Below are 15,236 nucleotides of genomic sequence, written 5' to 3' on the forward strand. Positions count from 1 at the left end.
CAGTGTGCTTGGTCTACAATTCTTTATCCTGGTGGTAGATTTCCTTTAAAGGGGACTTTACTTCCTATGTTGTCCACTGGGAGGCCACTCATTGGATGAATCCTGTCCCATGTCTTCCCACAACATCCCGAAAACTAGATGTGACAAAGACACGGGAGCAGGGTATGTGTTCTTTTTTTTCCCCAACCACTTCCCATATTCCAGGAAAACACCCTCCCACATGTCCGAGAAATTTATTGCAAAATAAGGAGGCAGAATCCTTTTTTGGCAGATGCAATAAAAACAGATGACGCAAGGACCGGACACAGAACAAAAAATGGATATTGAAAAATTGATTGGTTGTGTTAAACTAGCCAAGCATACCCATCTTATCCCCTATTTACATATTGGGACCCCAAGCAAACACATACAAAGGGGTCTATTAATTGAGCAATGTTGTATATGCTCGGTCACTGCTCCATTCACTTCTATGAGACTTCTCAGGTACCTTAGATATAGAGACAGAAGAGAATAAAAGTGCTCATAGGGTAGTACTTTTTGTACTTAAAGAAAATCTACCATTTGATTTGATGCATTATGAAGCAAACATACCTTGAGAATGCTGCAACTACACTGATGCAGAATCATATCTTGGTTAATCCCTGTGCGGAGTGGTTTTGCTGAAAAAACAATTGTAACATTCAGGACCTTGGGAAAGCTGGGTCAGCATGGCTGCCTCGACCAACACATTACACACGGGAGCTTGGAATTACAAATGGCGGTGGGTCAAGCATGACTAATCAACCTGAGCTGGATCACTCATACACTGCAGCTGGGGGATGGTGCAGCGATTGATTATTCTGTCTGGCAGGGAGAAAAGTGATTGTATCATCATCTCCTGACGAGAAAAATTCACATGCTAGGAGAAGCGGAACCAAACGCTGAAGGATCCATAGAAGGGGCAGAGCTTCATTATCATAATGTTATATCTGTTATCTGTTATCAGCAAAACCACTCAGCTCAGGGATTAACCAAGATATGATCCTGCATCAGTGTAGCTACAGCAGTCTCAAGGTATGTTTGCTTCATAATGCATCAAATCAAATGGTAGGTTTCCTTTAAAGGTATTTTATCCATGGTGCGAATTTGTGTTTCCCCAGTTTTGGTTGTGCAAATGAGGCCCAACACACATAATGGCATACACAGTTTTATGGGGACTACCTCCATCTAGTATCGTCGCGCAGTGGGTGCCACACTGGTTCAGATTGGAGATAGTAGAAGGAGCGGATGATGGGAGTCGGCGCACAACACACTTTGAATAAAAAGACTTTATTCATACGTAGTCTCTTGATCACACAACACATTTCAGGACTCTAGGGCCCCTATCACTAGTGTACGAGACTCAAAACTCGAGCACCTTTACAGAACTGTAAGGACCTAAGAGTCCTGAAACGAGCGGTGATCAGGAGTCCACATTTGAATACAGTCTTTTCCATTTTGTGCCGTGCACCGACTCATCCCCCTGCTCTACTTCCAAAACTGTCTCTCATGGTCCCACAGAAGTGAATGGAGCACTAGTTGAGTATCTATACCAGCTCTCTATTAATATAGATTCTGGACCCGCAGCGATCAGACACATGTGGCCTGTTCTGTAGTCCTATGGATAAGTGTATGTAGTGTTGAAAGCTACTCACAGACCACCTCTAGAACTAGAATTTTGGAGTCGCCTATGAGACCAGGCGATCAAGAAGAGGCTTACATATTACATGGCTATCGATGTAATGTATGAAGAGTCAGAGATGGTCAGTGATAGCTGCTCCTTATTAGTGTCTTGAATAATATAGAGAGTTCCTTCAATGATGTCCACAGTCCAAGGACAATCCCTTTAAGTTATAGCTTAATCTATATAATAGATTTCAGGTGCTTTTATAGAAGTATTATAGGAGTTCTGGATAAAATACAGGCCTGATCCTTCCTGATACAAAGCTACACCCCTCAACCGTATGGCTCAGAGTGAAGGAGACAACTATCTTTGTGACATTGAGGGCGTGTTCGATCGTGGTGTTAACGCACGTGTTTTGAAATGCAATACAACAGCCCATGACAGGAGATTTGCCTAATGACATTGCTGTTGACAAAATACAACTGTTAACTTTCACGTTAACAAAATGCATGCGTTAACAGCGATGTAATTAGGTAAATCTCCTCTCTTCAGCTGTTGTATTGTTTCAAAATGCATGCATTAGCGCCACGTGTGAACACAACCTAACTACAATAAAGATGTACAAAATGAGTCTCCCAGAACTACTAAAGTCCTAAATCACAGTATAAGGCACCAGTGAGATATGCAGAGAATCATGGCCTATCAGATGCTTAGTGTGAATTAGTCACATGACTGCTCCGAATGGAGTATGGCGTCCATATGACAATCTGTATGATGGCTATACAGAGAGGCACGAGGCAGGTCAGGTAGAACATGGCGTCATGGAGGCCTAAAAATAAACTAAAAAGAAAAAGGTGATGTTAGAGAAAGTTTGTTATAAACAGAAGTACCTGAAGATTTGGCGGGGGGAATAATCTCACACACAGGATGGGGTACAATAATATTCTGCCTATTACAGGTACATGGAGTTCCTGTCAGTCTAAAACTATTAGTCTACAATCAGATATTGTTCAAATTCCCAGTTAAACCCTTTACTTCAAGTTCTTATTATACACATTCACCAGTAGATGGCGCCAAATTTCCATTTTTGTGACAAACAGAAATCCTAAAATTTTACCAAATAATTCCAGAACCACAATATTCTTGGCCAGGATCCAAGTAACTACTACAGGGGTACATACTAGGTGTATATTAGGATGTACACTCACCGGCCACTTAATTAGGTACACCATGCTAGTAACGGGTTGGACCCCCTTTTGCCTTCAGAACTGCCTCAATTCTTCGTGGCATAGATTCAACAAGGTGCTGGAAGCATTCCTCAGAGATTTTGGTCCATATTGACATGATGGCATCACACAGTTGCCGCAGATTTGGCGGCTGCACATCCATGATGCGAATCTCCCGTTCCACCACATCCCAAAGATGCTCTATTGGATTGAGATCTGGTGACTGTGGAGGCCATTTGAGTACAGTGACCTCATTGTCATGTTCAAGAAACCAGTCTGAGATGATTCCAGCTTTATGACATGGCGCATTATCCTGCTGAAAGTAGCCATCAGATGTTGGGTACATTGTGGTCATAAAGGGATGGACATGGTCAGCAACAATACTCAGGTAGGCTGTGGCGTTGCAATGATGCTCAATTGGTACCAAGGGGCCCAAAGAGTGCCAAGAAAATATTCCCCACACCATGACACCACCACCACCAGCCTGAACCGTTGATACAAGGCAGGATGGATCCATGCTTTCATGTTGTTGATGCCAAATTCTGACCCTACCATCCGAATGTCACAGCAGAAATCGAGACTCATCAGACCAGGCAACGTTTTTTCCAATCTTCTACTGTCCAATTTCGATGAGCTTGTGCAAATTGTAGCCTCAGTTTCCTGTTCTTAGCTGAAAGGAGTGGCACCCGGTGTGGTCTTCTGCTGCTGTAGCCCATCTGCCTCAAAGTTCGACGTACTGTGCGTTCAGAGATGCTCTTCTGCCTACCTTGGTTGTAACGGGTGGCGATTTGAGTCACTGTTGCCTTTCTATCAGCTCGAACCAGTCTGCCCATTCTCCTCTGACCTCTGGCATCAACAAGGCATTTCCGCCCACAGAACTGCCACTCACTGGATGTTTTTTCTTTTTCGGACCATTCTCTGTAAACCCTAGAGATGGTTGTGCGTGAAAATCCCAGTAGATCAGCAGTTTCTGAAATACTCAGACCAGCCCTTCTGGCACCAACAACCATGACACATTCAAAGGCACTCAAATCACCTTTCTTCCCCATACTGATGCTCGGTTTGAACTGCAGGAGATTGTCTTGACCATGTCTACATGCCTAAATACACTGAGTTGCCGCCATGTGATTGGCCGATTAGAAATTAAGTGTTAAAGAGCAGTTGGACAGGTGTACCTAATAAAGTGGCCGGAGAGTGTACATGAACACTGCAGCCTGAAGTTTGGTTTACATGATCAGGTGGATTATAATGGGGGATAACATAGTGGATGGATGATATTTCTCATCCATGTTTCAGTCCATTCCTGTGACTCACCTTGGATCTGGCTGGTCCACTTTGCTAGTTAAGTGCTCATATCCGTACTGGTTAAGGATAGTAACTACAAACATGGGTGCCAGGGACTGGGCAGGCTTTGTAAAGAGGGCATTTGTCCCAAAAACCATGGAAGACAGTGGAGACCTAAGGACAATAGAAATATTTATCTGATATGGGAATTTTTATGCTAAGAACAAGTAAATAAAGGTATGGACCCTCATTCTTGCAACATCCTGACCGTTCGGACCCCTAGTTTGCCGTCCTCATGAAAGAAACTCTCCCATTCACACAGTCTCTGCATTTACTTCAGACTGCCGCAAATAATCATCAATGCACAGAGCAGCACAAACATGCATGACCAATACCCCAATCATACAGACAAAGGACTGTTCACATGAGAAGCCTATAAGGATATAGGGATCATAAGGATGTAATGATCTGATGTAGATTTACCATATATACAGAGGAAATGGGGAGAAACCCTCCACCAACCCTCTGTGCAACATTATCTACCACATCACTAGCAGAATGTCACATGTGGGAAACAGAAGGGAGTCATTTCCTGGAGAGACGCGACTCCAATTACTTTCCAAGATAGATAATAGACAGATGGATAGATATCAGATAGATAGATGGAAAATAGATATATATGTGATGGATAGATAGATAAAGAAAATTCTGTAGCAGCAGTGTCCACAACTCCTATGAAGAGAGGGTGTAATTCAAAGCTCCAAAGTCCAGGTAGAGGGACTCAAAACTAGACAAAGGACAAAAAAATGAAGCAGCACTCCATATCCAGTGTGTAAAAAAGAGAGGGTGAAGCTTATTTACAGACGGGCGACATTTCAGTGCAGTGTGCACCTTCACCTTTCACCCTTTTTTACACACTGGATATGGAGTGCTGCTTCATTTTTTTATTCTTTGTCCATCATAGGGGTTTGTAATCACTGTTGCTGTTGACTTTCCTGGATAGATATGAGTTAGATATGTAAATAGACACAGAAATAAACAGATATTGGGGAGGTTTATCGGGACTTGTGCACAAGTTTTCTTATGAACAACGCCTGAAATAGGAATATGGCCAGGAATTGTGCCTGTTCCCCTCCTGGCCATCCACATGTACATGGGATGGCGAGTGTGCTGAAACAGCTGCTGGTGTGTGCCATGGGGTCTACATCCTTAAAGGGGTTGGGCCACTAATAGCACAATGGTGAGAGCCCATGAATCATAGGCACAAATTCTCTCAAGTGTCTCAGGTCAATGGGGTCACTAGTGCACATAATTTACCATCACCGCTTTAAACAACAATCCAGACCATGGGGGAGATTCATCACAGCGTCTATGCCAGTTTTCTGGCATAGAAGCAGTGAAATTCTTGCGCAGTGCGATTAAAATAGCAAATACGCCATGTGGACGTGGAGGGGGTGTAAAGGGTCGTAGTGGTTGGTGGAAGGGGTGGGCACTGGGCATCCCCGTCCGTGCCTGTGTTTTTATGGAAAATTATGCCACATTAGACATGGCGTAGTAGACACGGACGCATCTGTTACAACAGAGCACTAGCATATGATAAATCTCCCTCCATGTGCCTAAAGAAGCAGGTCTCCTCACACCTCTACATTCATATGCAATCAGGATATACATGGGGTCATGAATTGGGTCCTGATCTTTGTACTGCAGTATTACTTTGGATGCTTGTCATCTCATTGCACACCCACCAGCTAATCATAATGTAGAGAGGTCCTGTGGCAGGTCAGGTCACACGAAGAAGAGGATTTCCCTATACATGTATATTCACATCAGGGCCTCTGGGGTCAGTAATAAGGATGGGAGGAATGAGGACACCACTACTTTGGGAGAACCGTGTAGACTGTTTGCATAAGAAATTGAATTGACAAATTCAAAGTCAACACTCCTGATCCCTACTTTTGTAAATTTTGGATAATATTCTTGCAATATGTATGACTAGTGCCCCCCCCCCTCCTCCCTATGACTGGCTTTAAAAAGGTTAATCTGAAACTTGGAAAACATATGCAGTATTAAACAGAGTGCAGGTGGTTCGGAGAAAAACAAAAATGGCCTTGGACTTTGAACTTATGCAAATCACTGCTGTCTCCGTCACAAAGCTATGCAAATGGGACAAGCCGAGCAAAATATTTGTATGGTCGAAACATAACTAGTCCCCGAGGAGGAAAATGTATGATATGAGAAGGGATGGGATGAGACATTTTGGTGTTCTAGGCAAATCAATTCATAAAAATTGTGTTATCGGTAGTGAAGAGGTTAAAGGGAAACTCTCAGCAGATTCATGGCGCTCTAACATTTATGACTTTCGATGGTAGATATTAAAAGGGACTCCATTAAACTACCAGCACCCTCAAATAGGGTACGAAAATCCTATTTAAAAAAATATAAAAACTTGTTCAAAGTCATGTGAAAAAGAGCAAAGAAGAGTTTGCCTGAAAAGAGTCAAGTTTAGAGGCTGCAGGGGGAAGGTCACTTCAGGCACCTCTATCTTCTGTTCTATGATGCCTAGAAACATGGTGGCGTATTAAAGATAAGAATCTCATCTTTGAGATCACATCAGGATCTACAGAACTGGAGATATGGTGTTCCTTTAATGTCTTTAGACTAATGATCTCTATCTGGAAACTAGGGTAGTGAGAATACGTTGCTGGCCTCCCTACAGTCCAAGATCTCATTCATAGGGAGGGAAGGAATAATAGGTCAAACAATTAGCAGGAAGTTACAGACAAGTTTTACAAGATGTGCAAAGTCGTAAAAATCAAATCAGGTCGGCCATAATATAATATATGTCATAGAAAAGCTCTTCCTGCATGTTTACAGGGAATCTGTCAGCTATGTGGCCACATATAAACTAAACATATGGTATTATATATGAATGGCCTGAATGCAGAGAAATCTTCATCTTTAGTTTAACAAATCAGCATTTTGGTTCCCTGTAGGCATGGAGGTCCTGTGAATCCTCCCCTCTCTCAATTTAATTACCCAAAAGCCTGCCACTCTGCTTAACATGACAGCTGCTATCCCTTTAAGACCGGATAAAAGCGTGTACACGGGATCCAGCAGCCCCGCCCACAGTGCACTATAATCCTATAGATTTCTCTGTATCCAGGCCATAGAATTTCTCCCTATACTTATGATGGACGAAACTTCATCTACAAGACCAGATGTTTAGGCCAGTGGCTGAATCACGGACCATGCAATGGCTGGATTTTATGGACCGACCACAGTGCAGAGGACAGGACTCTTTGCATTATAGTGATATATGATGCAAGGAGTCCCAAAACAGAAGCCCCAAACTATAATCATCATTATCACTATGATGCTCTCTTCCTTGGCACTGAGGTTGGTCCGTGAAATCCAGCCAGCGCATGTTCCCTGATCCAGAGAATGGTCTTGTGCCGCTGTGAACAGGGAGATGACAGGTTCCCTTACACTCTGTACATCACTTACTTGCGTTTGTAGGTGTTGAAATCTGCATCCACAATGTCAGCCAGAGGCAGATTAAAAACACTAAAAGAGGCATGTACCAACACCCTGCGAAGAGAAGAACACGACAAAAGGAAAATAAAAACATATACATATAGCAACACAACATTAGACCTATTAACATCAGTTAATTCATTAGCAATGACAACTGTGAAGGGCCGGGATACAGTATATAGACAGTACCTGGAGTCAGTATGATGGAAGTTGATATGATGGACATGAGTCATGTACAGTATGTACCAGGGCAGTCCCACAGAAGTAAATTGTCATGTATGTGTAGTACTGTCACATTTAAAGGGACACCAAATTTTACCCCACTGAACTAGCAGCCCCCTCAGGTAGGGGATGTAATGTCCTTCTAGAATTCCCTCTTTTATGTGGAATGTCACCCGTTTATCTATAGAAAAAAAAAAAAACTCCTCCAAAGTGAAAGTGAGCAGAGAAGAGTCATTTTTTCCCACAGTCACTTCATATGTCCATATTTTGGGCTCTATGGTACCTAGAAACATATTGTCATATTAAATATAACAATCTGCGATCTAACAACCCGGAAAAACAAGGAGTTAAATAAAAGGATGGGGACTGCATCTTTATCTGCATTTATCTGCCTGTATGTCCAGATTAAAGGAAAAAACATTTTTTTAGGCCCTGTAGGATCAGAGATGGGAACTACTGAAGCGACACTTAAACATTAAAGGGAACGTGTCAGGGCGATTCAGGACACTAAACGACCCACAAGTCCTTATGGACCTAAGTTTAGTGTCCCGCATCACCCTGTATGAAGTCCAAGGTGGGGGCAGGTAAAAAAAAATGCGAGCTGTGAGTCCAATGTTCCTCACTAAAATTACATCTAGCCAAGTATATTTTTTACATTACCCCCACACCGAGAGCTCATAAAGGCTGTTTTGGGAGCCATATGGACCTTTATTTAATCAAGGGTCCCAAAACTGGTGACTGATCTCCTATCCTGTGGTTATTGTTACTAGTGAATATTTTGTGCTGTAACTACATCAGGTTTATTTCTGTCCAGCCTGTCTCTAAATATCTATGAATTCTTCCTACACGCCAAACACCCAAATCTCATTTCAGTCATTTTTACCTTGTGGTCAGTGAGTTTATTTTAAGAAGGGAAAACGTTAGTCCTCGCCAACATGACCCAATGGCTTGTTAGATTTAACCCATAGTCGACCTAAACCACATACAGGCCGTCCCTGGGTTACGTACAAGATCGGCTCTTTAAGTTGAATTTGTATGCAAGTCAAAACTGAATGTTTTATAATTGTAGTTCCAGACCAAAATTTTTTTGTCCCAGTGACAATTGGATTTTCAACATTTTTTTGCTGTAATGGGAACAAGGATTATCCATAAAGCTTCATTACAGACACCTCACAGCTGATCATTGCATTCTGGGACTAAAGTAACATCCAGAGAGCTTCACCAGAGGTGAGAGGGGTCTGTCTGTAACTAGGGGTTGTCTGTAAGTCGGGTGTCCTTAAGTAGGAGACTGCCTGTACATGTAAATACATGGTTACAGTGTATATAAATAGATGGTATACAGTGCTAGTTCATAAAATGTAATAGTTAAAATGTTAAAACACAGCATAAAACTCAAATAAATTATCAGCAATGTTTATCTCTGCTCAGTCATCTGCTTTCCATCTTGTAAGATTCCAGACAAGTTGCTGGTTATAGGCGCATGGACATCACAGTTAGGATTACAGCGTAGTCCTCCCTGATGTGTATTGTAAGACCTGGTGCTATGGTGGATCTGGGGCAGCTATACTTTTAAATGGACATCAGTATATATTAGTGCAGGGTTTAAAGTGTAACTGTAAAGCTATAGTGATTTTACCAAATTATTATATGCAATTCCCCCTTTGAAAACAAACACAATGATGCCTAGTTTGTGCAGCTCACCCTTTTCTTTCCACAGTTATGGCATTTTCTGTTCTGAAAGTGTCTGACAAAATTTTTTCTCACTAGAGGTGATGTGGGTGGAGACTAATGTCTGTCTGTCTCTGCCCTCAAGCTGAAGTCAGTTAGCTTGCCCACAGATCACATGATGCTTTATGTTCTCTCTCAAAGTAAATTTGCAATAAATCCAGTGCACATACAGGATGCATATGGTGACAGCCTGGTAGCTTCCATCACATGCAGGAGCAGGGGACATGTAATAAGTGGTAGAAATCATTAGTACACCAGTTGCATGCAGTCTATAGTCAGGGCTGTGTGAGCACTAAGGGTTAATAGCTTATCTGGATAGAGCTGATACTGCCCATGACAAGGTGGAGGAGAGAAAAGCTAGAAGAGAAGAGACAGACAAGAAAAGACAAGACAAGAAACTTCTGTAGAATCACAGACTGGGATGGAGGGAGACAGGAGACATCTGCATACACATCCAGCTCTGCTGCATTCACTGTTACATGACCTCCTCATCTGTGAACAGGGAGCACCATTATCCCAGGGGGTGTCAGAGGCCACAGACATTATTTCATGCAGCCCAATAGCTGCTGACCATCTGGGGGAAGTAGACAGCAGATAGTAGAGATGAGAAATTACCAGTCCTACCGTCCCCTCTAATATTTCTTAACTGCCCACTCAGCTGTGTACTGTGGAGGATGTGCACTAATGTGCAGCGCTATATATATAGGTAATAGAAAATTGAGAAGTAGCACTCCGGTATTTCCAATGAATAAAGAGGTTTTATTCCACCAACATAGTGCGACGTTTTGCCAATTCGATCAAGGCATTATCAAAATATATATATTCACGGTGCCGCTCAAAACACCGATATACGTCCCCCATATACTTCTATGGGCTCACGGCATGGTACGGGAGCAGTACGGGAGCGGTACGGTGCAGCACACGTGCGGCACCGTACCGCTCCGTAGCCTGGGAAAAGATAGGACATGTCATATCTTTTCCCGTATTACGGCGCCGTGACCCATATGTTCCTATGGAGAGGGGCGGGGGTGAGCAGCGCTCACCTCCTCCTCCTCCTCTCCCCGCGCGCTGCCGTGTGCCCGCCGTACTACGGTGCGGCGGGCAACGGCAGTGTGCATGTAGCCTAAGAGTGCACATCCTCCATTCCCTTGCATGGCTCATCAGGTAGCTGTGGGCTGCTACCCCTGTAGTTACGCCCCTGCTTATGTGAATGCAGATGTGCTATAGTTGTGCAGGTACCTTGGAGTAGCCGGAGCTGAGGCTACATGGCAGGGCTACTCCACGCCCCTTTAGCCTCTTTCACTAATTTTCATACTAGGGCAATAAAACATTTAGAAAACGTATAGGCCAGTGAAAGATTAGCCCCTAAAAAGGGCTGCAATGGCATTTATTAGAGAAACCTGCCACCGGATCTACCTAAATAGGTAGATTAGAGATGATAGGTTTCCTATAATCAGCTGCGCTCTGCTCCGCTAACATACGAGGACGATGTCCCTGGAAGGCATCTTCATTGCTGTCCGCTTTAGGGTGGCACATGGCGTTTTGAACCGGTTTTTGGTCCGTTTTTAAGCAGTCGATTAAAAAAATGCAAGCGTTTTTTAAAACACACCCGTTTTTGACAGGTTTTACCAATTATCTTAAATTAAAACTGGTCAAAAAACGCATGTGTTTTTGGACTGACTGCTTAAAAAACTGACCAAAAACGGGTTCAAAACGCCATGTGTGGCATCACCCTTAGTTATTTTTACTTTTTAGTACATCTAGCATTTCAGGAAGTAAGGTCTTTAGTGAATTTGCATTGTCCAAAACAGTTCTGTTCTATTTCCTGCACTTGGCAGGGATGGAATTGTGCCAAAATGTATAACTTTATTGCAGCTTTTGTTAAAAAGTTGCAACTTCCACATCTGGAATTGGGTGATGACTTAGGGAACACTGCAGAACACTCGACCATGGCGAACTTTGAAGCGAGATCGGCTTAGGCGCAAGAGAGCTGCAATAGCGCACATGCGCCAAAAAAAATAGTCACAAATAAAGAAAAAGCCAAGCCAAAAATATATACATGTGCCCCAATGTTTATATATTCTAGGATAGTAACCCCCTGCATACATTTTAGATCCATGCCATAGAGAAGTGTCACCGATAATGTGCAGGGCTTCTAATATTACTGGAAGTCAGAGTTATATATTAAAATGCAGGAATATTTATCTGTCATTAAAAGGTCAAAAAGCTTTTGAGGAAGAACAGAGGTAATGGAAATCTTGTGCCTGACAGTGACAGAAAGCAGCAGCGGGAGAGGTTTACTTACATGTTGATGGTGAGAAACACGGCCAGGATATAGTAATGGTGAGGTCCTACCAACAGCATCACCGCTGCTGCGACAGCTTCCACATAGAAGGCATATAAGATTACCTTATAGTAACCGATACTCGAGAATAGAGAGTGACTGATCAGCACCAGGAACTGCAGATAGAAATGAAATGTGTAACTGTTGGCACATAGGACACTACATACGATCTACTCATCTCCTCCTGCTCTATAATATGCCACCTGAAGATAGGACACTACGTAGTCTCCTCCTACTCTATAACATGCTGCCTGCAGATAGGACAGTATGTACAATCTGCTAGGCTCCTCCTGCTCTATAACATTTTACCAGCTGATAGGACACTACATGCAATCTCCTCCTGCCCTATAACATGCTGACTGCAGACAGGACACTATGTACAGTCTCATCCTGCCTGCAGATAGGACAGTATGTACAATCTGCTAGGCTCCTCCTTCTCTATAACATGCCACCTGCAGATAGGAAACTATATACAATCTCCTCCTGCTCTATGACATGCTCAATGTGATATTATACATAACTTTATTTCTTTTTCCTTTGTTAATGAAATTATATAAAATCTATATGAAAATAGGGGTGTTAGCTTGACACTTCTGACCAGAGACCTTTAGCACAACACATTTCAAGAAGATATGGTAGGTTGCGGCATCTGGCAGGATTTGAGATTCTAGTAGACAGGGGTTGCCGAGTCCAACACCCTATAATTATTAAACATGACCTGTTTAAACATGACCAGGCCACTGGTATCATATCGGCGGGGTCTGACAACTGGACCCCACACCAATCAGTTGTTCCACACAGTCCCTGGTGCTGGGAGCTGAGCAGGTCATGGTCCTGCTGCTGTTCTAGTTGACCGGGCATGTCCGATATGCAGAGGATGGGGTCTTCTGTTTCCAGATCTGTCTAGTTTCCAGTGCTGGAGGATCCCTGGAACAACATGTCAGTGTGGGGTCCAGTTGTTGGACTGATGCACAATACTCACTCAGCAGCTATGCTGCCCAGGATCTATGTCAGGATTGTAAACCTGGACAACCCCTTTAACCAGCGTCAAAATTACATTTACCTGAGGAAAAATGAAGCCAGCTCCATACATGATGCTCCTCACAAAAGAAGGAAGTGCATCCTTGGGAATGAGGTTATCAGCGAAAATGATCATGAAGTTGCTGCAAAATGTGCCGTGGAAAACCTGAAAAAAGTTCATGAACACAAACAGCAAGAAGTTCTTTTGTGTAAGAATCTGTTTAGTAAGTGTCAGCACAGTGGCCAAGGAGAGAGAGGACTCTGCCTTTCCCCCGCTCTCCACTGGCTTCTCCCGCTGTTCGTACTGGGTGATACCAAACACCCCAGTGTAGCACATGCACGCCGTGGACACCACCGCCACACAGATTGTGAAGGTCTGAAAGCTGGCAAAGTTCTCCATGTTATCAGACACCAGTCCGCAGAAGAGGATGCTCGACGATCCCAGCAGAGAAGCCACTTGGTTGTATTTGATGAGTTGAAGGCGGCTTTCATGCTTACTCGAAATTTCGGCAAACAGGGCGCACTGGGCTAGCAAGACAAAGGTAAGCAGGCCATCAAAAATACAGAGGGCTACCATGAGATGGATGCCACTGAGCCATTCACCCTCTGTGTAAGATTTCCAGGGGAACCAAGGAAGAAGGAAGGCGAGGGCATAAAACGGAGCTCCGTATAGTATGGAATGTCGGCGCACAGAGCAGAAGCCGACTTTGGAATTATCTTGTATATAACCAAATAATGGGTCATTTATGGCGTTCCAGATCATAAAAACCACCTGTAAAAACAAGGCATATAGTAATTAGTAGACAGAAAAGCTATAGACCGTACCGTGAGTCATGGCCTGCAATAACCCAATCTGACCACTACACACAGAACAGAGCTGTCTGCTTCTTGTTCCATTCTCCTTTCAACAGCTGAACTGGGGGGATTCTGTTTGCTCATCCCCCTCTGATCTGGTGTTGATGACCTACCCTTAAGCCAGGTCATCATATCTTTAACGTATAATACACTTTAAAAAGTGTCATGCAACATTAGTCTTCTTAAAGGGATTCTCTAGTTTCTATTTGTAAGAATGGCCCTATTTGAACTAATTACAAAGTGCAAGCTTTGCAAAAACCTCATAATTACTGTTTCCCTGCAGCGACACCACAAGGGAAACAAAACATTACACATTTCTCATCATTGTACAGTCTTTACACTTCTGACAACATAAATAATTTTCTCATAAATTTCTCATTCATGTACAATCCTGGACGTCTTCATGCAAACTTGCATCAAAGGGATTTTGTAACAGTAGATTTTAAAAAAAGTATTTCTTTTTTTTTGGAGTTAAAGAAAATCTACCATTTGATTTGATGCATTATGAAGCAAATACCTTAAGAATGCCGAGGCTACACTGATGCAGAAACATATCTTATTTAATCCCTGAGCTGAGTGGTTTTGCAGAAAAAAAAACTATTATAAATTTCAAGGTAATGAGTCTCTCGCTCCTTTCCTTGGCTCAGCGCTTCTCTTCACTGCTCAGGAGAATGATGTAATCACTGACAGACAGAAGTAATCAATCACTGCACTATCCCCCAGATGCTGTGTATGAGTGATCCAGCTCAGGTTGATTAGTCCTGTCTGGAACAGTGCAGACAACTAGTGTAATGTGTTTACGTACTGCAAGAAGCATGCAATCCAGCTTTCCCAAGGTCCTGAATGTCATAATAGTTTTTTCCTGCAAAACCACTCAGCACAGGGATGAAACAAGATAGGTTTCTGCATCAGTGTAGCTACAGAATTCTCAAGGTATGTTTGGTTCATGAATGCATGAAATCAAATGGTAGATTTCCTTTAAATGTCTGTCCCAAGACAAAATTAGCAGGAACCTTGCCAAAAAACATATAAACAAGAGCATCTGATACCCAGATGAGACCCCGATAACTGATGAGACACTGTGTGTTACCTGCGCTTGGTGAAAGGAGCTCTCTGATATTTTGTATCGGTTAAGAAACAGCTTCACGTAGTAGAAGTAAAATATACTGTTCATCATTCCAGCGCCTAATGTGGTCATGGAGTAGGCCAGGGCCGGCCTGTGGATTCCTAAGGACAGCTTCATGTTTACAGTTCACCTAAGGAAATGTAGACAGAATATATAAACACGTATGAGCGGGAATGACAGAAAAAGCAGAAGTGAAACATTGTAAGAATAGAACAGAACAGAATAGAGTGTTTACTAATATGTATAATAGGAACT

General features: G+C 42.8%; 1 protein-coding gene across 4 annotated transcripts in view; it reads right to left on the reverse strand.

The window, feature by feature from the left end:
• LOC140075088 (transmembrane protein 180-like) overlaps nt 1-15,236 on the reverse strand; it is a 16,704-nt gene continuing 1,468 nt past the window's right edge. For all 4 annotated transcript variants that reach the window (XM_072120577.1, XM_072120575.1, XM_072120576.1 and 1 more), the window contains exons 2-7: nt 14,946-15,111; nt 13,044-13,772; nt 11,942-12,096; nt 7,657-7,740; nt 4,183-4,326; nt 1-2,482 (exon numbers count right to left, since the gene is read on the reverse strand). In XM_072120577.1, coding sequence (XP_071976678.1) covers nt 2,353-2,482; nt 4,183-4,326; nt 7,657-7,740; nt 11,942-12,096; nt 13,044-13,772; nt 14,946-15,098 — 1,395 coding nt within the window. In that variant the 5' untranslated portion in view covers nt 15,099-15,111 and the 3' untranslated portion in view covers nt 1-2,352. The remainder of the gene's footprint in view (nt 2,483-4,182; nt 4,327-7,656; nt 7,741-11,941; nt 12,097-13,043; nt 13,773-14,945; nt 15,112-15,236) is intronic.

Source organism: Engystomops pustulosus, chromosome 8 (assembly GCF_040894005.1).
Source record: "Engystomops pustulosus chromosome 8, aEngPut4.maternal, whole genome shotgun sequence".
Classification (NCBI taxonomy): Eukaryota; Metazoa; Chordata; class Amphibia; order Anura; family Leptodactylidae; genus Engystomops; species Engystomops pustulosus.